This window comes from Martes martes, assembly GCF_963455335.1.
Source record: "Martes martes genome assembly, chromosome: X".
Classification (NCBI taxonomy): Eukaryota; Metazoa; Chordata; class Mammalia; order Carnivora; family Mustelidae; genus Martes; species Martes martes.
In genome coordinates this window covers 117,489,779-117,513,893 of record NC_137897.1, presented here as the reverse complement: position 1 = coordinate 117,513,893, position 24,115 = coordinate 117,489,779, and the positions used below count along the sequence as shown (strand labels likewise).

The 24,115-nt window shown below is 48.0% G+C and overlaps 1 protein-coding gene and 1 pseudogene across 2 annotated transcripts; one reads left to right on the top strand and one right to left on the bottom strand.

Annotated features, from left to right (window-relative positions):
- The first annotated feature begins 5,830 nt into the window (after positions 1-5,830).
- LOC308337240 (melanoma-associated antigen 8-like) lies at positions 5,831-7,672 on the top strand. Its single transcript, XM_080795366.1, has 2 exons — positions 5,831-5,894; positions 6,066-7,672. Exon 2 carries the CDS (start codon positions 6,087-6,089, stop codon positions 7,086-7,088), a length of 1,002 nt encoding a protein of 333 aa, XP_080651492.1. The 5' UTR covers positions 5,831-5,894; positions 6,066-6,086; the 3' UTR covers positions 7,089-7,672.
- Positions 7,673-14,804: 7,132 nt separating this feature from the next.
- On the bottom strand, positions 14,805-15,109 carry LOC308337201 (ribosomal biogenesis factor-like; annotated as a pseudogene). Its single transcript has 2 exons — positions 14,985-15,109; positions 14,805-14,867 (listed from the first exon to the last, which is right to left on the bottom strand). The product of its transcript is annotated as a ribosomal biogenesis factor-like (transcript).
- Positions 15,110-24,115: the final 9,006 nt, after the last annotated feature.

The window sequence follows — 24,115 nt, the reverse complement described above, 5'->3', positions numbered from 1 at the left end:
GTAAACTCAAAGTGGAGAAAAATATGGGAAATTTTTTTCTATTCATTTCCCCAAGCTAGTGCTCCTGGATGTAAATGCTAGAGGAGAAACCCACCTTGAAAGAACACTTAAGCAAAAATCACACACATAGCAGCAAATATCCTAAGTAAATGTATGCATATTCAACAGAGTAGTGAATTAAATAGACAATAGGCTGTGCCCAGTGAACAGAAATATATGTCTTAACGTAAGAAAAGTATTTCAAATATATTTACCTACATTAACAAAATAATGAAACTAAAAATATCGGATCACAAATGGGTTCAGAAAAGTCCTCTCAAAGAAATTCAACACTAGTTAATGGAAAAAACTTTGATTAGAATAAGATGAGAAAGCAATTTTCTTTTTCATTTCTGTGCAACTAAAATTTTTTTTCTTAGATTTTATTTATTTGACAGACAGAGATCACAAGTAGGCAGAGAGGCAGGCAGAGAGAGAGAGGGAGGAAAACAGGCTTCCTGCCGAGCAGAGCGCGCGGTGCGGGGCTCGATCCCAGGACCCTGGGATCATGACCCCAGCCGAAGGCAGAGGCTTAACCCACTGAGCCACCCAGGCGCCCCTCTGTGCAACTAAAACTACTCTTAAAAACTGAAGTCTTGAAAAAGACACAGAGAATGAGTAACAATGTCTGAACAATAAAATAGGAGAAAGCCCTGGGGAAAACTGAAGACTGAGGAACTGGTACTTCTGTTTGGGTTGGAGACTCAGAAACATCAGGGATGCAGGGAGGTAACGTAGGCTTTGTAAACGCAGACGCCAGGATTGACAGGGGGACCAATTTTCAATTTCTGCTTCTGCTTCCCTGCCCAAACCTGAGGCAGGATCTCAAAGCACACATGACAGTAGCTCTGGTGTAACAACCGGACACAGGAAAGATGGGATGAATAAGGCATTTCACTCCAGACTCTGTGCTAATAACCACCTGAAATCAACTTAGTGGTAAGGAATGCTCTATCTAAAATGATTTAAATATAATACAAATAATCAGCCTGAAATACATTAGCGAATATCAAAGCAAATGATATAGTAAGAGAAGATATTTTTCATAAAGTATATAAACTCCACAGATACATAAATACTTAATTTATAAATGCATAAAGTACCACACATGCATATATACGTCCATGTCCAATCTATGTGATATGTACATACATGTGTATTTAAACACATATAATCTACACGTTGTATATACTTATTTTTTTTAAAGATTTTATTTATTTATTTGTCAGAGAGAGAGAGGGAGAGACAGCGAACGAGCACAGGCAGGCAGAGTGGCAGGCAGAGGCAATGGGAGAAGCAGGCTCCCTGCTGAGCAAGGAGCCCTATGTGGGACTCGATCCCAGGACGCTGGGATCAGGACCTGAGCCGAAGGCAGCCGCTTAACCAACTGAGCCACCCAGGCGTCCCGGGTTGTAGATACTTATATACCATATCATATATAGTACAAAAACTAACTACTGACTGACAGTGTGTTTCTTACCATTAACGAGCACGACAAAGGAAAACTCACTGCAGCGGACCCTGCAACAGCGGATAACCCTAAAACCCAGGGACCGAACCCCAAACCTCCTGCAGCAGCTCAGCCTCGTCAGTAAATTAAATGTTTTTATAAGATCTTCAGACTGTTCCTGAACTCTGGCCGCTGGCGAAGGGACCCCTCGGAAGGAGCGCTTCTCCTCCGACCCTGCCCCAGGGTCACGGCGCTGCAGGTCCACATCAGGCATCTGTCCCGTGACTGCGTGTGTCGCACAAGGGTAGAGGAGGGCCTCCTGGGTGAGGGGGTCCCATGTCCCAGCGCACTGGGTCCCTGCCGGCAGACCTGAGACACCCCGGGCCCCGTGAGCAGGTGCGGCCCAAGCCCTGCAAACCGTCCCGCTGGGGCTCAGGTCTGCGGTCAGCGGGGGCCCAGTGCTGCCAGAGGGCAGGCGAGGAGCCCGGGGGGGACCGAGGGACCCTCCTCCCCGCTCCCCTGCTCCCACCTCGCCCACCCGGGACCCATCGCCGCCCGAGGTGCTGTCAGCCCTAGAGGACCCCTTCCTCTGGGGTCCGGATGTGACGAGTGCCGACTTCCGCCTCCGAGGCCTGAGAGAGGCGCGGCCCTGTGTGTGGGAAGCCGGATTCAGGTTGGCCGAGGGCAGGAGCCCGGCAGCGAGGCGAGCAGGTAGACCCTCCCCTGAGGGTGTCCCGAGCGGGGGACGTGGGGGGACTCCCGGGAGCCAGGGGGCCCCTGGCGGCAGCCCCGAGAGATCCCGGGCCAGGGCAGCGCGGTCCTGGTGAGCCCTTCCCGCCGGGGCCAGGGCAGGGCACACGGGTCCCCAGAGGGACGGGCGCAGGTCCCTCGGGCCCTGCCGCGGACCGCCTTGGGGGCCCCTGGGGAGGGTGGCCACAGGGGGCGTCGGCTGAAAGGTGCCTCGGGGGTCCGAGGGGGCTGAGGACCTTGGTCGGAGGGCAAGGATGCCGGGTCAGGAAGGCCGCGGCCTAGGGAGTCCAGGGGGGACGGGGACGGGGTCGGGCCCGAGCGGGGGCAGGACCGAGGGAGTCGGGAGCCCAGGACAGAGGCGACGTCACCGGGGTCGGGCCCCAGGATCAGTCCGGGCAAGCCCCGGGCGGGATGGGGACACGTGGCTAGTGTGTCGGGACTGGCACGTCCGGGTCTCAGAGACCCTGGGGGCCTCCGCGGAAGGAGCAGGGCCTCCCTCAGGTGGGCAGAGGGGCGGGCGAAGGTCCTGCTGGGCTTCATGGTGAGGATGAAGGAGGATTGTGGGACGCAGGACCCCAGCGCAGAGTCAGTCAGGGAAGGTCCGTGGTGGCGGCTGGGAGCACGTGGCGAGTCCGGACTTCCGCATCCGGGTCTCTCAGTGACGTAGGGCCTGGTATAAGGAGCCGATCTCAGGTCGTCAGAGGGGAGGGCTCAGGAGCGTATGGGAGTCCCGGTATGAACCCTGAGGGAGGACAGAGGGGACCTCACAGCATTCGGTTCCCAGGGTCGGTTTAGAAAGGCATCTGGGCGGGATGAGGTCTCGTATCCACTAGGGTGGGACTCGGGCATCCGGGTTTCTCTGGTGACTGGGGACCTTGGCAGAAGTTAAAGGGCCTCCCTCTGGTGGGCAAAGACGTGGGGGCAGGTGGTGCTGGGCTTCACGGTGAGGATGCAGAGGGAGGACTGAGGGACCCTGGACCCCAGCCCAGAGTCTGTAAGGGAAGGTCTGCCGGGGGTGGGGGGGACGGAGCGGGGGAGACGGGAGCAGGTCGTGAGTCCAGACTTTGCATTGTCCACTCAGAGACACTGGGGACCTTGGCAGTAGGCGCTGATGCTCAGAGGGGCAGGGGGACGGCACGGGTCCTGCTGGGCTTCACGGTGAGGACGCAGAGGGAGGACTGAGGACCCCTTGACCCCAAACCAGAGTCAGTCCCTAGAAATCTGAGGGTAGGACACGGACCCCCCCCCAATTCATGTTCGTATGTGCGTGCCTATGTGTCCCCCACTGGCCCACCTGGGTCTCCCAGAGGCTGGATGCCCCGTTGTCCGGGAGCCGATCCACAGGCAGTACAGCAGACAAAGGCCTAGGCCCCAGGGAGCCCTGTTGGAAAGGGGAAGAAGGCCCGAGAGACCTGGACGCCCCATCTCAGCCCCCGCGGTCAGCCCTGGGAAGTCTTGGGCTTTGCCGCAGCACACACTGTGGTCCCAGACTTGAGCCAGTGGGCTCAGGGGAGCGATAGCCTGGGTGTGGGTGCACCGGCCCCGGGACAGCAGACAGGAGAGGCCCGGGACCTGCTAGGGCTCGAGGCGAGGAGACCTGAGGGAGTCCCCGGGGAGCCCACTGGACCGCGGCTTGGTTCAGCCACGGGAGGCTCCTGGGGTGGACGATCGCACGCCGTGCATGGCCACCTCAGCCTCAGGGCCTCTGAGAACCGGTGGTCCCAAGGAGGGAGCACCACCTCAAGAACGCGTAAGGGGGGAGATGGGCCGTGCGTGGCTGGGGGGAAAGGCGAGGACTGCAAGGAGGACTGCAGGATTGGGGCCAGAGACCCGGTTTGGTCCCAGGAGGCCCCAGGGACAGATGAGCACATAGGGCGAGCCCTGACTTCGCACCACGTCTCCCAGAGACGGGGGTCTGGGTGCAAGCGTCAGGCTTCAAGACCTCCCGGGCGGACCGCGGGCCTGCTGTGGTGGAAGGTGAGGGCCAGAGGGAGGACTGAGGCATCCCGGTCCCCAGCACGCTCAATTCGGAGAGGAGGCCCCAGTGTGGGAGGAGCACATGCCTGTCCCGATGTCCACATCTGGGTGTGAGAGACCGCGGGCTGTGGTGAGAAGCAACGGGGCCTGGGGTGTGGAGGGCTTGTGTGTGTGTGTGAGAGTGTGGAGCTCGGGTAGGGGGAGGAGGGTCCCAGGTCCTTCTGGGAGTGAGGATGAGGGCCCTGGGGGAGGACTGGCCATACCCGGTCCTCCCATCTCAGCAAAGAAGCCAGTGCCCCGGAGTCCGGCCTTGCCCCGTGGGCAGGCCAGGGAGGACCGGTCAGCGGTGGCCCACAGGGGCATGCATGCTCACATGACTCATGGGCTGGAAGGTGGAGAGACGTCAGGGAGTGAGGTCTCGGGCTGAGGGGCACATGGCCTCTATCTCGGGTTGGGGGCGGGGTGGAAGGGCAGGCCCCGGCAGGAAGGAGGATTAGCCTCCCGGGAGCCGGAGGGCATCCCCATCCCAGGACAGAGGGGTCGGTCCCCACGGCCAGCCCTTTGGGATCTTGCCGGAAGCTGAGGGTGGGGGATGGACCCGCGGGCGTGGACGTGGTGGCTCCTCACCCTCCTCTGGGAGCTCTCAGGGAGGCGAGGGCCATGCTGGGAGAGGTCAGAGTCAGGTCATCTGAGGAAGCCCACCTGGGAGACACACAGGAGGCCCTGGTCCTGCCAAGAGTCAATGTGGGGACCCCCGAGGCAGGAGCGAGGGCTCCCAACCCACCCCTTGGGACAAGGAGGGGCTGGCCCAGACATCTGGCCAGCTCTACCTGACAGCCCTGAGAACCCTGGCCGGGTCTGTCAGGCTGAGCCCTTCTTCGTCCCCAGATCCCTGGGCTCTGGGACGGGAGGGCCTGTGTCTGAGGGTCTGGACTCTGGTCAGTGGAGGAGGCAGGGGCCCTGGCCCTGGCCCTGGCCCTGGCCCTGGCCCTAGCAGGGGTGAAGTTGGGTAATGAGGAGATGCCTCCCACAGCAGGTCCCTTGGGCCCAGGCCTGCCCTCACACTCTGTCAGCCACGGGGAGACGGGGGTCGGTGGGGAGATGGGGGATCGGCGGGGAGACGGGGGATCGGTGGGCAGGCTGATTTCTCCTCGCTTTTCCTTCTGGCTTCTCCGTGAGATGAGGCCTCGACACCAGGAGGGTGGCCTCCAGTCAACACAGGGAGTTTTCCCAGGCCTTCCGAGGGGTCAAGGTATAGACAGAGGGTCGTACCCATCCAGTATAGACGGAACCCCACGTTTGGCCAGCCCTGGAGATCCGTGACGAGCCCTGTAGACCTAATGCAGGCCGGTCCAGATGTGGGCCCCCTCGCTTTCCTTCCGTGGAGGCTCAGGGCTGCGTGGTCTTGCTGGGACCCTTTGGCCTCTGGGCCAAGGGGGGTGGGGCTTAGGTCCTGGCAGGGGGAAGAAGTCCCCTGAGAGGCCAAGGAGGGGACCGCCCAGCCTGGACGGGTGGCACACTCAGGGAGTCCAACCCAGCCCTCCTGTGTGCCCTGGTCCCCGGGGCTGTGCTCTAAGTCTGTACCCTGAGGTGCCTCCTCCTTTTATCCCCCAGGAGCGTCTAGAAGGGGCTGTTGAGCCCTAGGTGTGAGGCAGGAGACCCTGGGATCACGGTGCAGGTGAGTGCCCGTGGTCAAGGTGAGGTACTTGCCCTGAGCCTGGAGGCAGGGGCTCGCCCATCCCAAGCCAGAGGGGAGCCCTGGGCACCCGCGGCCCCTTGTCAGCTCTGGGACTTCCGGGCCTCTGCTGGCTGGGCTGCACCCTGAGGAGCCGCCCACGTGTGTCTTCAGGGTCAGCCCGACGCCAACGCCATGCCCCTGGGTCAGAGGAGTGAGCTCCGGAAGCTGGAGGAAGACCCAGGACCAGGACCAGGCCAGGGCCTGGAGGAGGCACAGCAGTGCGGGGCTGGGGGGGTGGAGGCCCTCCCTCCCCCTTCCGCCTCTGCCTCCTCCCAGTCCACCGTCCCTTCCCTCTCCTGCTCTGCCCTGTCTCTGGGCCCCCTGGAGGAGGGGTCTGCTGCTGGGACCCCAGGTCCTCCCCAGAGCCCTCAGAGGGCCTGCTCCCAGCCCGTGGCCATCGCAGCCACTGGCCGGAGCCGGCCCGACCAGGGCTCCAGCAGCTCAGATGAGGAGGGGTCCAGCACCTGGGAGGAGTCCGAAGAAGCCAAGCCCTGTCTCTCAGACCTACTCCGGGAGAAGATAGCTGACCTGGTGGGGTTCCTGCTCCTCAAGTATCTCACCAAGCAGCCGATCAGCCAGGCGGAGATGCTGGAGGTCGTCGGCGAGGATGAGCGGGACGCCTACCCCGGGATCCTGGGCTGGGCGTCCGAGTGCATGCGGCTGGTGTTCGGCGTGGAGGTGAAGGAAGTGGACCCCAGCGAGCACTCCTACGTCCTGGTCGCCGTCCTGGGCCTCACCTGCGATGCGATGCTGAGCGGTGAGCAGGGCCCGCCCAAGAACGGCCTCCTGGTGGTGCTCCTGGTGGTGATCCTCCTGGAGGGCGACCGTGCCCCCGAGGAGGTGGTGTGGGAAGCGCTGGGGGTCATGGGGGTGTATGCCGGCAAGGAGCACGTCATCTGTGGGGATCCCCGGGAGCTCCTGACCAAAATCTGGGTGCAGGAAGGGTACCTGGAGTACCGGCAGGTGCCCGGCAGTGACCCTGCCCGCTACGAGTTCCTGTGGGGTCCCCGGGCCCACGAGGAAACCAGCAGGTTGAAAGTGCTGGAGTATTTGCAGCGAGCCTATCCCGGGCTGCCGGTTTCCTTCCTGGTCCCCTCTGAAGAGGCTGTGAGCGATGAGGAAGAGGGGGCCTGAGCCCCAGGGTCGGCTGTGGTGCGGTCCCGGCTCTGGCGGGGTCGGCCCCTTGTCCTGTGGGGTGCGCGGCATGAGTGAGGCCATTTCTTGGTTCTTCCCTGTTTGTGTGTGTGTGTGTGTGTGTGTGTGTGTGTGTGTCTGCATGCCAGTGAAGAGAGAGCCCAGGGCCTTCTAAGCAGTGCCGGGCCAGGGAGCGTTGGAGGAAAACGCAGGGCAAAGAGCCTCCTTTGGGGGTGTGGAGGGCGGTTCCCTGCGATGCCTCCCACCCGCAGAGCTCGGTGTCCCTGGTGAGCTCTCCAGTGGGGTTCCTTGGCGTAGGAGGTGTCATTTGCTTCAGCGGCTGAGTGTGTGAGTGACATCCCCCCAGAGCGTTTGTCCTTACCCAGTTCAAGAGTTACGAGTTTTGTCACGTCCCGGGGCCGTCAGGGGGGCTCCCTTGGTTAAGCATCTGGCTTTAGCGCAGGTCAGGATCTCAGGATCTTGCGATCTAACCCCAGATCAGGCTCCCTGCTCACTGGGGCCTGTTTCTCCCTCTCCCTCTCTGCGTGCTGTTTCTCGAATAAATCAATAAAATATCTTTAAGCAAAAAGGATGTTTGCCATGTCCTAGAAACCAGCCTAGACACCTTGCCTCCTTTTTTGGGCTCTGGACCAGAACCACAGGGCTTGGCCTCGGGATGGGTTGGGAAGGCGAAAGAATGGAATAGGAAGGGGAAGGGGGTCAGGAATGGGGAAAGATGAGCGTGTGGGTTCTTGCCTCTGATGCCCCGCTGGCTGTCATGGTGTAAATGCCAGAGGCACACACACGGGGCTCCTGCCCTGGCTTGGTTCTTCAAGGAAGGAGGAGAAGCGTCCTCTCAGCACAGAGGGAGCTCTGCTCACTGGCTCCTTGATTCCTAGACATGGGCTGAGTTCTCCTGTCCGGAAGGCCCTGCGGGTGAGTGGGGAGGACGCTAGAAACAGGACGCATCCCAGCCGTACGGGACTGCGTGTAGCAGTCCCAGTCCTGGCACGAAGGTGGGCAGGCGTGCCCTGAGAGCTGCAGATGAAGCGGAAGCAGAGTGAGGGGGTGCGGCTCCCGCGGCGAGCACTGCCCTGGAAATGCCCCCGACCCAGCCCGGGTGGCAGGGCTGTGACTAGAGGGGCCCCATGATTGCGTCTGGACTGCTGGTCACGGGGAAGCTGGGTGGCGACAGCGGCCCTCTTTGGGAATCGGGTGCTTTGGGGGCGGGAGAGATGTCTTAAATGGATAAATGCTGCGAGCAGTTTGCATCGGGCTGTGGAGAATGCCGAGTGTCCTGTGGCCTGAAGGTCCAGCGTGCCGGGCCCTGTCACAGGGTGTTTGAACACAGTGAAGGTTCAGCGGCTTTATTCCTACCATCTCCACGAACGTCCTGTGGACGACAGCGGGGAATGCGCAAGTCTGGACAGCCCTGTTCCCCCTGGACCGAGGGAGCCCTCGCTGCCTCCTCGGCCAGGAGAAATTATCGGGGTTCCCCGGAGTTGTCCGTGGCCAGTCCTGAAGAGTGGCTGGGTGTGGTGGGAAGAAATGAAGGAAGCTCAGAGGTCTGAATGGAAGGAACCTGAAAAGAGGCATCGAGGTGGTCTCTTCCTGTTCCTGGGGACCTTTGGGTTACTTGCACGGAGCTGGTCTGGACCCCCTGCCCCACCCTCACCCATTTGGGCACGATCTGTCCTCCCGGAGGTGCACAGGCAGAGAGCGCGGTGTGCTTCGCTTCTCTGACGTTCCACTCGAACCCCACGTCTGTGATCTGTCAGGGCAACGGAGAATTTGTAGAGGGGGAGAGTGGTGGGCGGAGGTCACGGTAGCACGGGACAGCTGTCCCAAGCACCGCAGACCCTCAGACGCCAGCATGCTCCGGCCTCGCCCAAAGCGGGACAGGAGCAGACACTCACGGGTTAAAGAGGATTCAGACTGTGCATCCGAGGAAAGCGAACGTTCTCAGCCCACTGAGGTTGTGGAGGTTATGGCCGTGGGAAGTGCCGAAAGGGGCTCGGGAGTGAGTAGGGCGATCAGCCCTGCTGAGATGTCGTGAACCACCATAGGCACGTCCGTGAGTGTGCCAACTCGTGAACGTTAGGTGCGATCCCGCACTTGAAACCCCTGCCCCGTGGTCTTTGGGCACATCCAAAGGCGGAGACTTTCAAGGCAAATTTGACTTTCTCAGGAGCCCCTCCCAGAAACGAGGGGGTTTTGCCCCAGCAAAGTACAAAAGCTGCTTTGGGCTGAGAACGTAGTCCGCAAGAGTGAATCAGAGCGACGTCCAGTGCTCAGGCCCCTCTTGTGTTCCTCCTGTCCCCAGGCTGAGGGGGAATCTTCGCGGCCAGTCCTCTTGCGCTTAGGAAGGCTCCCGTGGCAGAATCCTGTTTGTCACAGGCACTCCTGTCGAAGGCGCCCCAGCGACCCTGGATCGGTTCTTTTGCCATGACAGCACAGAACAGAGAGCACGCTGCGTCCTCAGCCAGACACTCGTGTCAGACCCCCGGACCCTTATGTGTGTGTGTCATGCCCGACGTGTGGGCCTTACTGCTCTGTGCAGGGCGGGCGGCCTTCCCCACAGGAGCCCCCGCTTGGGAAATGGGCTGTAGGGGATGCTTCCTGCCCCCTACACCGCCAGGTCCCTGAGCTACCCTGTCAGTCCCCTCAGGGCCATCATGAGTCTCTTTTGGGAGTGGGGCAGCCAGCTGCATGTGGGCCTTGTTGGAATTGGGGGGTCCTCCTCCTGGGGCCTGGTCCACAGTCCCCATAACTCATGCACTGCCCAGCCTGTCCTGACCCTGGCCTCGGTCTGCAATGTCTGGGGTCTCATCCTCCTGTCTCCCCGCCGCCGAGCCCTCACTCCGCAGTCCCCTCACACTCATCTTTCCTCGGGAGGCCCCGGCCGCGAATCCCGCTCAGGGTGCCCGTGCTTCCGCTAGAGCTCACTCGACACCCTCGTGGCGAGTGTGCCCGGGGCCTGTGAATGACAGTCATCGCCCCGTGACTGTGTGAGACCGTGTACAATGATGTGTTATTTTCGGAGATCTCCTGTGTAACCCCAACTGCTTCGTGAAGCTGGTGGCCTTGTGCAGGTGACTCTGACGCTTTGCTTCCTGAGGCTGAGCCAGAGAGGGCGTGTGTCCCTGTCAGCCATCCCCAGAGCCTGCTGGGACCCTGGTGTCTGCAGTCGGGCCTCTGGAACAGAGGAGAGACTTGCAGGTGACGGCGTGGTCACCGGGACGCTCCCCCACTCGCCCCAGACACCCCCAGTCTCAAATGAGGACTTAGAAAGCAGCCATGGAGGAGGGGGTTTGGGTTCCCAGGCGGCGGGCTGTACAGAAGTTTGGCCGCCCCCGGAGAGGTGGAAGGAGGAGCACCCCCACCGGATCCCATCTGGACTGCCCTGGGCTGAGCAGGGGAGGGTCAGGGGAGCACAGAGGAGGTTCAGGTGAGCTGGAGCCTGGGCAGTCTCGTGAACTGGGTGCTCTATGGCCCAAGTCCCAGGACTGGAGCCCTTGGGGCACTCCAAGATGGAAGCAGGGACCTTCCTTTGCCAACAGGACCTTCCCATGTTCCCTGTTGTGGGGAACTGATGGGTCCAGCTCTAAGGGGTAGAGTAGTGTAGCAGCTAGGACATGCCCCAGTCCTTCAACCCATTTCCTTGGAGTCATTCCTAGAATGCAGCTCTTTAGCCATGGCCTGCTATGCGGGCACATGCCACCCAGGTCCTCAGCTGTCCTAACCAGGCAAGGCAAATCAGAGAGAAGCTCCCCAGCCTGAGGACTCTCCGTCATTGTGTTTCTGCTCTGAGGAGCTGATGTTTTCCTCCAGGTGTAGCTAAACTTGCTCTGCATGCTAGTCTTCTTTGCAAGGAGTTGAGTTCCTCCTGACTCTTGCCAGACCTTCCCTGTGGCAGACACCACTGCAGATGTCTTAAAGCCCTTCTTGGGCAAATAGTGTTTGCAGGCCTACATCTGGCCTCATTGGGAGCCTCCTGCTCTAATCCAGGGAAGACATGTGTGAGGCCGGGTTCAGGCAGTGGTGCAGGGCTTGAGAAAAGGAGTGGATTCTGGAGATGTTTATGAGATGGAAGAATCCAGACTTGTGTATGATAATGTGCTTGGGAGTTAAAGGAGAGAAAAGAAAGAATATTCAGGGTTTTTTTCCACACCGGTTTTGTGTGCTTGTGTTTACTTTTCTTTTTTCTTTCTTTTTCTTTCTACCCATTATGTTTTGTTCAGTTTCTTTTTGTCCTTTTTTTTTAAAAAGATTTTATTTATTTGACAGAGAGAAATCAGAGCTAGGCAGAGAGGCAGACAGAGAGAGGGGGAAGCAGGCTCCTGCTGAGCAGAGAGCCCAATGCAGGGCTCGATCCCAGGACCCTGAGACCATGACCTGAGCCAAAGGCAGAGGCTTAAACCACTGAGCCACCCAGGCGCCCCTCTTTTTGTCCTTTTTATTTAAAATTTTCAATAAACTATTTATTTTAAACTATTTTATTTTAGATTTGTAAACAATTTGCAAAGGTATGACAGAGTTTGTACATGCCCCTCCCCCAGTTTCCCACTATGAACAGCTTCCATTTATATGGTATGTTTATTACAATTAATGAGCTAATATTGATGCATTATTTATTATTAACTGAAGTCATACTTTACTCAGAGGTCTACCATGTTTACCTAGTGTCTGTTTTCTGTTCAAGGATCCCAGCCAACGTACTAGGTTATATTATTTGTAATATTTCCTTGGCTGTGGTGGTTTCTTTGTTTTTGATGAGCCTGACTGTTTTGGGGAGGAATGATTAGATATTTCATACATTGTCCCTCAGTCGGGATTTTTTATGATGTTTTGCTCATGATTAGTCTAGAGTTGTGTGTTAGGAAAAGAGACCATGGCGGTAAAGTCAGGACATCATATCAATAGCACATACTATTAGCATGATTTATCACTAAGGATGTTTACCTCGATCACCTGGCTGAGTTAATGCCTGTTAGGTGTCTCCACTGTAACGTTACTGTTTCTGGCCCCCTGTTCATATTGTCGTCCTCAGAAGAAAGTCACCATGTGTGGCCCATACTTCAGGGCTAGAGAATTAGGCTCTATCTTGAAGTGGAAGTATCTGCATAAACTGGAATTTTTCTCCATTGGAGATTTGCCTATTCTCCCATGTTTATGTATTAATCAGTCAAATGTTTTTTTTCAATATAGACACATGGGTATTTGTAGTACACTTTGGGTTAAAATCCAACACAGCTTCATATATTTCTGTTGTTTAAATTGTTCCACATTTGGCCACTGGGAGCTCTTTCTGTTACCTCCCTCTGTATATTACCTTTGCCATATCCCTGGAAATGTTTGTGTTTGTTTTTATTTGTTTTTTAAGCACGTCTTTATTTTCAGGCATTACAAGATGCTTCAGGCTCATCTTGTGTATTTCCTGCCCCAGTTCTAGAATCAGCAATTTCTCCGCGGACCCCTTGTTCCTTTTACTGTAAAACAGTATGAGAAATCTAGATCTGTGTACTAAGTATGCTCATTGTGACTGAGGTGTCATTGCTTCTAGGGTTCCTTGATTGACAGAGGAAGGAATTACATGTGTGTTCACTACCCTGTGTGTATTCATAATTCTATAAATATTTTTATATGTAATTATCTATATCTGTATTAAGTTAAATAAGGGTTTTTACTGATATCTATGGCTCTAATCCTCCACCAAATAGATCATTATAGCCTCCTCCTCTACAGTGAAAAACCTGGAGCTTTACAAGTTAGTTATGTGTCAGCGTCCTGTTGTCTCTGCTGGGTAGCCCCCAAGGCCTGGTTATCTCTGGTGGGGCAGCTAAAATAGAATTTGTGGGCCAGCAAAGCAGCAGTTCAGCTCCAGAACCCCATAGAACTTCACCAAAGTTATGCTTTCCTTCTAGGCTCTGGACTCTGAGAAGCCTACCTGGCCCCTTTCTGTGAAGCTCTTGGAAGGTCAAGAGTATCTGTTATCTGAGTGTCCAAACTGACAAACAATCCAACTCTTGATGCTTTTGGGGGTTGAGACCACCTATAACTAAGTTTGGTCATTCTTATTTGTCTGGAAAGTACTTCTTTCTTACTAGAGCATGAGATACAGAGTAAGTAAGACCCCAAGATGAGTTTTTATTTCCTCACCTTTCATTAGCTGTGTGGCTCAGGGCATGTTATATGAGCTTTTTTGTGCTTCAGTTCTCTTTCTCAATTCTGTGTTTGAATATTCACTGGGGAGTTCCTCAGGGCTGGTAATTAGACTCTACCCAGAGGGTGGTCAGGATAGCTGTATGAAAAACAGAACCCCTCAGATTCAACAGATGATAAACTTGATATATTTTCTCACCCTTAAAACTAATTTATATAATAATATACATTCTCCAGTGAGTGTTGGAAAGCTTAATTAGAAATGTGAAATGTTTTCAAGTTCTCAGATTAAAAAGGTGAGACATCATGGGAAATCATGAGTTGATACTTTGATCAATTATGATCAGTCAATTAATAATGATACTCTCAAGCTGTTCCTAAAATAAACCGCATAAAATTGCCTATTGTGAAACTCTACTATTGTGCAAAGAATGACTCTTTTCCTTAATAATACTAGATGAATGTTTAAGGTATTGCTGTATTCACAAGAACTCTCAAATTGGCTGTAAATGAGGACAGTATACTAGGTCACCTTCTGGGGTGTGGTGTAGTGTGGTCCAACACATACAAAAAGGAATACCTGTGAAGACTAGGATTTTAATTTTGGTTCCATACATTTAAGGAAATTTCTGTCATATCACTAGGTGATCACTAAGTAAAGCTGTTTCTTTGAAAAGATCAATAATATTGATAAATGTTTAGTAAGACCAAGAGAAAAAATAAGAGTCAATTACTAAAATAAAAAAATAGAAATGGGAATAGTATTACAGATGTTAAAGAAATAAAAAAGGATTGTTAGAGAATACTCTGAACAATTATACTCCAAGAAATTATATAACCTAAATGAAATGGATAAATTTCTAAAAACATAAACAACCAAAATTGACTCAAGAAAAAAAGAAAATTCAAATAGACCTAACAGGTAAGGAGAATGAATCAGTGACCAAAAATCTAATAAGAAAGAACCTGCCAAGACCAGGTAACTTCACTGGTGAATTCTACCAATACTTGAAAGAAGAACTTATACAAATCTTCAATTTCTTCCCAAAATATAGAAGAGGAGGGAATACTTCCTATCTCATTCTGTGAGGTCACCATTACCCCGGTAGTAAAGCTAGACAAAGACATCAAAAGAAAAGCAAACTATCCAACATTCTTTCATGATATAAAGAACTTCCAACAAACTAGAAATAGAAGAAAACTTTCTTAACATGATAAAAGAAATTCATGCAAAACCCACATGTAACATACTGAATGGTCAAAGACTGAGATTTTCCCATTAAGCCAAGAAATAAGAAATAAGCCAAGGGGTGCTTGGGGGTGGCTCAGTCAGTTAAGCATCTGGCTCTTGATTTCTACTCAGGTCATGATCTCAGGGTTGTGAGATCAAGCCCCAAGCTGGGCTCCATGCTCAGTGGGGAGGAGTCTGCTTGAGAGTCTCTCTCTCCCTCTCCCTTTGCCCCTCCTTCCTCTCTCTAAAATTAATAATCTCTTTTTTGTATAAAACATTTAATTTATTGGTCTTTTTGGGGTATTTGATGTATCTCCAGTGTATTACAACTGAGCCATTAATCTTGTCGCTTCATCAATATTAACTGGTTCGTTTTCATGACACTGCTGAGCAATCAGCTATTTCTGCAGAGGTTCAAGGGAAAGGCCTTTTGAGAAATATGCAAGCTCCTTTTGTATATCTACAAAAGCTTTATTCACTCTGTTAACTTTTTCTTTATTCACAATGTTTATCTTCTTAAGGTTAGTGGTAACTGGTTTTCCTTTGTTTTTAGGCTTTAAGATTTTTTTTGGCTGGCTATATGAAATACATTCCTAGACTTCTGCCCTCTTAGTTTGTTCTTAGCCATTGTCTTCAATATCCTCGTTGCAGCAACTCATGCTCCAGGTGATGCCATCTACATCCACAGGATTTTCAGGGTAAATAAATCTTTTGTAAAAATAAATAAATAAATAAATAAATAAAGCCAAGAATTCCTGCTTTTGCCACTTTTATTTTATTGTACTGGAAGTGCTAACCAGAGTGATTAGGCAAAAGAAAAGACATACAAAGTGGAAAGAAAAGAAGAAAAAAGTATTTAAAAATAAGTTTATCCAAGGAAGTATAAGACTTGTATGCTAAAAACTACAAAACAGGGTTGCCTGGTTATCTCAGTTGTTTAATCGACTGCCTTTGGCTCAGGTCATGATCCTGGGTTCTGGGATTGAGCCCTTGTCGGGCTCCCTGCTCAGTGGGGAGTCTGCTTCTCCCTCTCCCTCTGCTCCTCCCCCAGCCTGGGTGCTCTCTGACTCCCCCGCTCTCTCTCAAATAAATTAATAAAAAATTTTAAAAAGCAATAATAAAAACTACAAAACATTGCTCAAAGAAATTAAAGAAGACTTCAGCATATGGAAAGATACCGTATTCTTTCCATATGGAAAGAATCCATTCATGGATTCGAAGACTTAATTTGTTAAGGTAACAATCCTGCCAGGGCAACTTACAGATTCAGTACAATCCCTATAAGAAATCCCAAGAACTCTTTTTGAAGAAATGGAAAAGTTGATTCTAAAGTGTGTATGGAGTACAGTGTCCCTTTCGATCAATACATTTGTATCCCTTGGGTAAATACCTAGTAATAAAGAGCCCAGATGGCCATCAACAGATGAATGGATAAAAAAGATGTGGCATATACATTCCATATATAATGGAATATTACTCAGCCATCAAAAGATGAAATCTTACCATTTGTAATGATGTGGATGGAACTAAAGGTTATTATGTGAAGCGAAATAAGTCAATTAGAGAAAGACAATTATCATATGATTTCACTCATATGTGGAATAAAAGAAACAAAACAGAGGATCATAGGGGAGGAGAGGGAAAAATAAGACAAATCGGAGAGGGAGAAAAACTAAGAAACTCTTTTTTTAATTAAATTTTTTATTTCTTTTCAGCGTAACAGTATTCATTGTTTTTTCACCACACCCAGTGCTCCATGCAATCTGTGCCCTCCCTAATACCCACCACCTGGTTCCCCCAACCTCCCACCCCCCGCCCCTTCAAAACCCTCAGGTTGTTTTTCAGAGTCTATAGTCTCTCATGGTTCACCTCCCCTTCCAATTTCCCTCAACTCCCTTCTCCTCTCCATTTCCCCATGTCCTCCATGTTATTTGTTATGCTCCACAAATAAGTGAAACCATATGATACTTGACTCTCTCTGTTTGACTTATTTCACTCAGCATAATCTCTTCCAGTCCTGTCCATGTTGCTACAAAAGTTGGGTATTCGTCCTTTCTGATGGAGAAACTCTTAACTATAGGAAACAAATCAAGGGTTGCTGGAAGGGAGGTGGGAAGGGATGGGGTAACTGGGTGATGTGATGTAACGGCATGTGATGTAATCAGCACTGGGCATTATAAGGATGATATGTGATGTAATGAGCATTGGGTGTTCAGAATCCCTGAATTCTACCTCTGAAACTAATAATACACTATATATTAATCACTTGAATTTACATAAAATTAAAAAATAAAGTATATATGGAATCTCAAAGGACCCAGAATAGGCAAAACAATCTTGAAAAAGAACAAATTTGGGGGACTCACATTTCCTAATTTCAAAACTTACTACAAAGCTATAATAACAAAATGACATGGTATTGGTATGAAGATAGAAATGCAGAACAGTGGAATAGAATGGGGATCCCAGAAATAAACTCTTTCATATAAGGTCAAATGATTTTTGACATGGGTATCAAGAATATGCAATGGGTAAGGACAGTCTTTCCAACAGATGATGTTGGAGAAACTGGATATCCACATGCAAAAAAGTGAAATTGGACATTTACCTTACACCATATGCAAAAATTAACTCAAAATGGATCAAAGACCTTAGCTTAATAGCTAAAAGTATATAACTCTCAGAAGAAAACATAAAGAAAAGGATTCATGGCATTGGATCTGGCAATAATTTCATGGATATGACCAAAAACACAGGCAATAAAAGAAAAAATAGATAAATTAGACTTCATCAAAAGTAAAAACTTCTGTGCATCAATAGACACAATCAAGACAGATACCATATGATGCAGCAATCCCACTTCTAGATACATATCCAAAGGAAATGAAAACAGATTATTGAAGTTATCTGCACTCCCATGTTGGCATTATTCACAATAGCCAACACATAGAAACAACCTAAGTGTCCTTCAATGGATGAATGAATAAAGAAAATGTGGAATATATACACAATGGAATATTATTTGGTCATGAGAAAGTAGGGAATCCTGCCATTTGTAGTAGCTTAGATGGAGCTTGAGGGCATTATGCTAAGTGAAATAAGCCAGACAGAAAAATACTGTATGATGTCACACATGTGGAATCCAAAAAGGACAAACTTAGAGAAACAGAGATCAGAGTACATTAATGTAAAGCATGACGATTATAGCTAATAATACTGTATCATATCCTTGAGTGTTGCTGAGAGTAGATCTTAAATGTTCTGTCCACAAAATAGAAATGATAATTATGTGATGAGAGGTGGCAGCTAATACTGTGCTGGTAATCATTTTGCAGTTTATAGATACATCAAGTCAACATGTTGTACATCTTAAACTTACAGATGTTAAGTGTCATTTATATCTCAATAGAGCCGGAAAGAAAATTTTAAAAGATAAGGTATAGCTTGGAGAATGGGCAAAAATGTGAATAAATCATATATCTGATAATAGTCTATTATTCACAATTTATAAAAAAACTCTTTCAGCTCAACACACACACACACAAAAACCAATTTAAAAATGGGCAAAAAGTCTTGAATAGCCATTTTTTACAATACGATATGCAAAGGACTAAAAAGCACATGAAAAGATATTCAACATCATTAGTCATTAGGGAAAATCAAATCAAAACCAAAAGAAGATACTACTTCATACCTGCTAGGATGGCAATAATAACAATAACAACAACAACAATAATCTGAAAAATAACAAGTTTTGTGAGGATGTGAATAAATTGAAACCCTTGTACCTTGATGGTAGGAATGAAAAATGATGCAGCTGTTGTGAAAAATGTTTGCCAGTGGTAAAGGTTGTCAATTTGTCAAAAAGTTAAACATAGACTTACTATATGACTTATTAATTCCACTCCTATATATATATGCTCAAAGTAATTGAAAACAGGTATTCAAATACTTGTTCATCAAAGCACAATTCACAATAGCAAAATGTAGAAACAACCCAAATGTCCGTCAATTTGTGAATGAATAAGCAAAATGTATAGGCTTATAAAGAAATATTCAGCCACGAAAAATAATGAAGTCCTGATACATGTTACAGCGTGGATGAACTTTGAAAACTTTGCTGAGTAGAAGAAGCCAGACATAAAGATAACATATTGCAAATTCCATTTATATGAGATCTACAGAATAGGTAAATTCATAGAGAAAGCAGATGAGTGGTTGACAGGGGTCAGGGTAGGAGGGAGTGGAGAGTGTGACTACTTAATGGATATGAGGTTTGCTGTTGGGGTGATGAAAGTATTTTGGAATCGGATAGAGGTGATAGTCATACAACACTGCAAATGTACTAAATAGCACTGAATTGGACACTTAAATAAAATGAATTCATATTATGAGAATTTTACCTCAAGTGAAATAAATATGAATGAAAAATAAATAAATACTATAAAAAATAAAGCACTAATCTGCTTAAAACCCTTCTTAAAAACCCCTTAAAACTCTCTCTCCCCTTCCCCTTCTCTCGTCCTTTGCCCTCAACATAAAGTCAAGCTCCGCAGCCTAACATGCTGGGTTAGAGATCTAGCTTCTGCCTCTGTGCCTACCTCACCTGCCATGCACCATACTGTAGCCTTTTTCTTTCATTACATGTAATGAATTCTTTTTTCTCTGACATCGAGCAACCTGGCTCTCATTATCTCAAATATGTTCACTATTCATTCCCACCTAGTAAACATATAACCAATTATAGAATTGCTAACTCATAGTCCTGTGAGAACCAGATATACTAATTGGGGTACAGAACTTGTGTACCCTTCAGTGTGGTGTTGCAATTCCTAGAAAGAATATACACAGTAACAGATGAGTCTATCCATATAACAGGGAGATTGGCATTCACACTGGACCTTCTGTTAACTGAGTAGCAGGTGAATTTAAGGGGTGAGGAACTAGATCCCAGGGCACTGGTGAGAGGATGAGCAGTGACAAGGGTCTAATTCAGGCTGTTGGTTATAGGCAAGGGAAAGATGGACACTTGGACACAGGCTTGTAGTACATACTTACTTGGGGGCCAGTGAAGATTTTCAAGCATGGTTGAGTCTTGACTAGACAGGCATTCCAAGACACTGTTCCTGCTGCAGGGCAGAGGTCAGGGAATAGCTTGAGGCAAAGAGACTGACCAGTAGAAAAAGAACATATCCTATCTGTCCAGAAGTGAGATGCTGAGAGCATGACTAACATAAGGACTGGGAGTGGAGAGGAGAGCGATATAAAATGCACTCATGAGCCTTTATTGCCTTCCTCAGAGAGGACACTTTCCAACAGTGACTTGCTGCCCACAAACTTCACTTTCTCTTCACCTCTGGAGCCACGTAAACTGATTGGAGACTAGATTTTTGCTTGAACTCCATCCTTCCTTGCCAGTGAGACCTCTCCTTTAGTTGAGTAAACCTAACAGCAGTTTTGGTTTCATTCACTCACATGGCACTCTTAGATTTCAGCAAGAAGGAGTTCACAGTTGTGAGCAAAATTTTAAAACATCCCTAAAGAGTTATTGTGTCTTATATCTCCAATACAGCATCTCAGATGACACACTGGAAACTAGTCTGCAAGTTATAATCCTTTTCAGGTTGTTTACATTTTTTAAACTGGAATATTTAAATTGGCAAACTTTTTCTGCCTTCAAAATCCCTTGCCATCTCTGAATAAACAGCAGGAAACATGGAACCAGAGTACTCTTACTGGTAATAATTGCTTTTTGGGTTCAAAGCTTTATTACTCAGAAAGTGTCATCTTTCTCACACATGCACATAGAGATGAATGTGAATACATCTCCCAGTTTCCACAGTTACCACCAAATAGTCAAATTTAATAAGGCCTGTGTGATAAGGCAAGACATAGCACAGCAGAACACACAGGTGAAAGCTGACAGCATCTCTACAGCACTCTGCTCTCCTAGAGTCATATTATAAATTCTGCACTTGTCTACAGCCCTCAAGTGTAATGTGTCTTATATATTTTCAGCAATTAAACTCTCTTTGAAATGAGCTTGAAACACACTTGATTCATCCTTTACAAAGTGAGGAATTATTCTTGGTTTCAATTGTGTGAATGAAGCTCTTCAGGGATCCACCAGGAGCCAGAATCTTCCCCAAAGAGATGACCTGCTATGTTCCAACATCTGTAAAGAGACTAAAAAGAGACCTTCATTCTCGATGTGGATGAGTCCTCTATTGTAGGTTACATTGTCCCAACCCTGGGATTCTAAGGCCATTTCTCTAGTTAGAGGGTTGAATCCAAAGCCCAAGTTCACAGAAATCAGGAAAAGGACTACCCTCATCCCTACTCCCTTCACCGACAGGACTATGGGTCCTTCTCACTCTTCTTCCAAAAAACTCTTTTGCCAACCACTGACAACTGTGGGAAGTTCACCCAGAGCAAGCTCTCTACGGTGAAATTGTGAGGAAATAGCCTTACCTCTCTGAGAACTTGGGAAACTATCTAAAATGGGAACTATCGTGTTTCCCACCAACTGTTTGCAGTTGCTGTTAAGATGAGTAAAACACCAATGCCCACAGAAGCTGTGCTAAATCCAGAGTGTCTGTAATCTCGAGCTCCCATTGCTTTCTTTAGGGGTCCATGGAATTGTCTTTAAATGTGAGAAAAGGACTATGGTACCCAAAATGTTTACACCTTCACACCCCCACCCCTGTGGATAGTCAAGAATGTCTTGAGTATGTGAACTCAAGAGTAAAAGTAGCAAGAGATATAGGACTCACGGTTGCTGCAGTGTAGTTGGATTTTGAAACTCTATGGCACTGTAAATGTCTGTGTATTGTAGGGAGCTTGAACATCTGATTGGATTCTGGAAACAATGGAGGCATCTTCTATTTTAAAAAAAAACAAACAAACAAATGATAATATTCTTGTGCTCCCTTTCAGCTTTGGTTGTCAACTGCACCCACAGACTGCCAGACACATCCCACATTCAGCCAGCCAGCCACAGACATGTGAAGACTGTTCCTGCCATCTCCTGCTGGGTTCAGTGAGAATTTCATGGCGTGAATACTCTCTTCACTTACCCAGGGAAGTGCTCTCTTGGGGAATGCTTCATTCTTCCCTTTCTGCATGTCTCTTCCATAGGACAGTTTCATTAGTGTTACTGAAACTAAATATGATAGATGGTTATGAAAAATAGCTACTGAAAAGCATGGGAATAAATCTTCATGAAGTTATGTTAGGCATATATAATTTCTTAAATATGACACAGTCTTAGTCTGTTTGGGCTACCATAACAAAACACTATAGACTGGGTGGTTTAAACAATAGAAATTTATTTCTCCCAGTTCTGGATAGTGGTAGTCCTGGAGCAAGTTCTGGCAGGGTTCAATTTCTGGTAAGAATCTTTTCTTGGCTTGTAGCTGGGCACTTTCTGCATCCTCATATGACCTTTCCTTTATGCTCACATGCAAAAAGATAGTATAAGGGCACTAATCTCATCATGAGAATCCCACCATCTTAAACTCATCTAACTCTATCTCTCAAAAGCCTATCTCTAAATACCATCACATGGGAGGTAGGGCTTTAATGTGAATTTGGGGGTAGTGACACATTCAGTCCATAGCAGATATCAATACACAAATGACCAAAAAAAAAGATAAGTTGGATTTCGTTAAAATTAAAAATGCTCGTGCTTCAAAGGACAGCATTTAAAAAAATAGAAGACTACCCACAGATTAAGAGAAAATAATTGTTAATTATATATATGATAAATGTGTAGTATCCAGAATATATAAAGAATTATTACAACTCAACAAAGAAAAGAAAAATAAACCAATTTTAAACAAGCATGGGGAGTGGCAGGCAGAGGAAGAAACAGGTTCCCTGCTGAGCAAGGAGCCTGCAGTGGGGCTTGATCCCAAGACCCTGGGATCAGAATCTAAGCTGAAGGCAGATGCTTAACCATCTGAGCCACCCAGGTGTCTCCATAAAAAAAATCAACCAATTTTAAAAGGAGCAAAAGATTTCAATAGACATTTCTCCAAATAAGATATGTAAATAACCAATAAGCACATGAAGAGATGCTCAACAGGATTATTTGGGAAATACAAGTCAAAACCACAATGAGTAAAGACTTCAGACTTGCTGGTTAAAATAAAAAGATAGAAAATAGCAACTGTTGGAGATGATATGGAGAAACTGAAATCTTCATATATTGCTAGTGGGAATGTAAAATGGTGCAGTCACTGTGCAAACCAGTTAGCTGTTCCACAAAAAGTTAATCATAGAGTGTAACCATATGACCCACTAAAACTACTCCCAAGTATATACCTAAGAGAAATGGAAACATATATCCACACAAAAACCTATACACAAATGTTCATAGCACCATTCCTTTTACATAATAACCAAAATTGGGAAACAATCCAAATGTCCATCAATTGATGAATGCATTAAAATATGGTCTATCCATATAATATAATATTATTTGCCAGTACAAATAGATGAAATGCTGATATATGGTACACTATGGATGAACTTTGAATACTGCATGATTAGTCAGAGAAACCAGACAGAAATAACCACATATTTTACTACTGTGTTTATATGAAATATTCAGAATAGGCCAATCAATAGAGACAAATAGATTAGTGTTTGCCTAGGGCTAGGGAAAGGGGTAATGGGAAGTCACTGCAAATGAGTAATAACTTCTTTTTGAGGTGATGGAAATGTTCTGGAGTTAGTGGTGATGGTCCACAATCTAATGAATATAGTAAAAAGCACTGAATTGTACACTTTAAAATGATAAATTATATGGTATGTGAATTACATCTCAATAAAGAACAAGAAAGTAAAAACAGGACTAGGAGAAGGAAAGTGCACAGATGGAGAGGCCCTCTGTGGTGCAACCTGCTGAGACTGCTGGCAGCGGAGACAGCAAGGACTCTGGGAAAACCCTGGCATCACAGGCCCTACAGGAAGCACAGCGAAAGGCATGTCACCACTGGAAGATTTTGAAGCTCTTAGCAACAACGAAACCTGGACCCAGCTAAACTACTGACTATATGTACTACTTCCCACACACTAACAGCCTAGTGGAAGAAGAGGCATGCCAATTTCCAGCCATAAATGCTATTTACCTCAGTCTCTGCTGTTCTCCTACAAATGATGCCTGGCTGGCATTCAGTAAAAACAAAAACAAAAACAAAACCACACACCCACACATTACACTTTAAAATTAAGAACAGTCAAGCCAATAGAAAAAACAATAAATAGAACTGTAATTCAAGGTGATGTATATGCTAGTTGTATTAGGAAGAAACTTTAAATCACCTATTAACATGTTAAAAATCTAGAAGAAAAGATGAATAATGTGCATAAAGAGACTGGTAATTTTAACACAGATTTAAACAGCAAGAAAATCAAATGGAAATGCTAGAATTAAAAAAAACAGTATCTGCTAAAAGGATTATAAACAGACTGAACATAGTAGAGGAGAGACAGAATTAATTGGAGATAAGTAACTAGAAATTATTCAAATGAAATACAAAGAGGAAAAGAGAACTGAAAAATAGAATAGAGCATCCAAAAGTGGTGAGATAATATAAAATGGTGTCGTTTGTGTGTTATTCTGAAATTC

Bases quoted from the DNA above. Each gene is read 5' to 3' on its own strand.
- LOC308337240 (XM_080795366.1), top strand. From the start codon at position 6,087: ATGCCCCTGGGTCAGAGGAGTGAGCTCCGGAAGCTGGAGGAAGACCCA.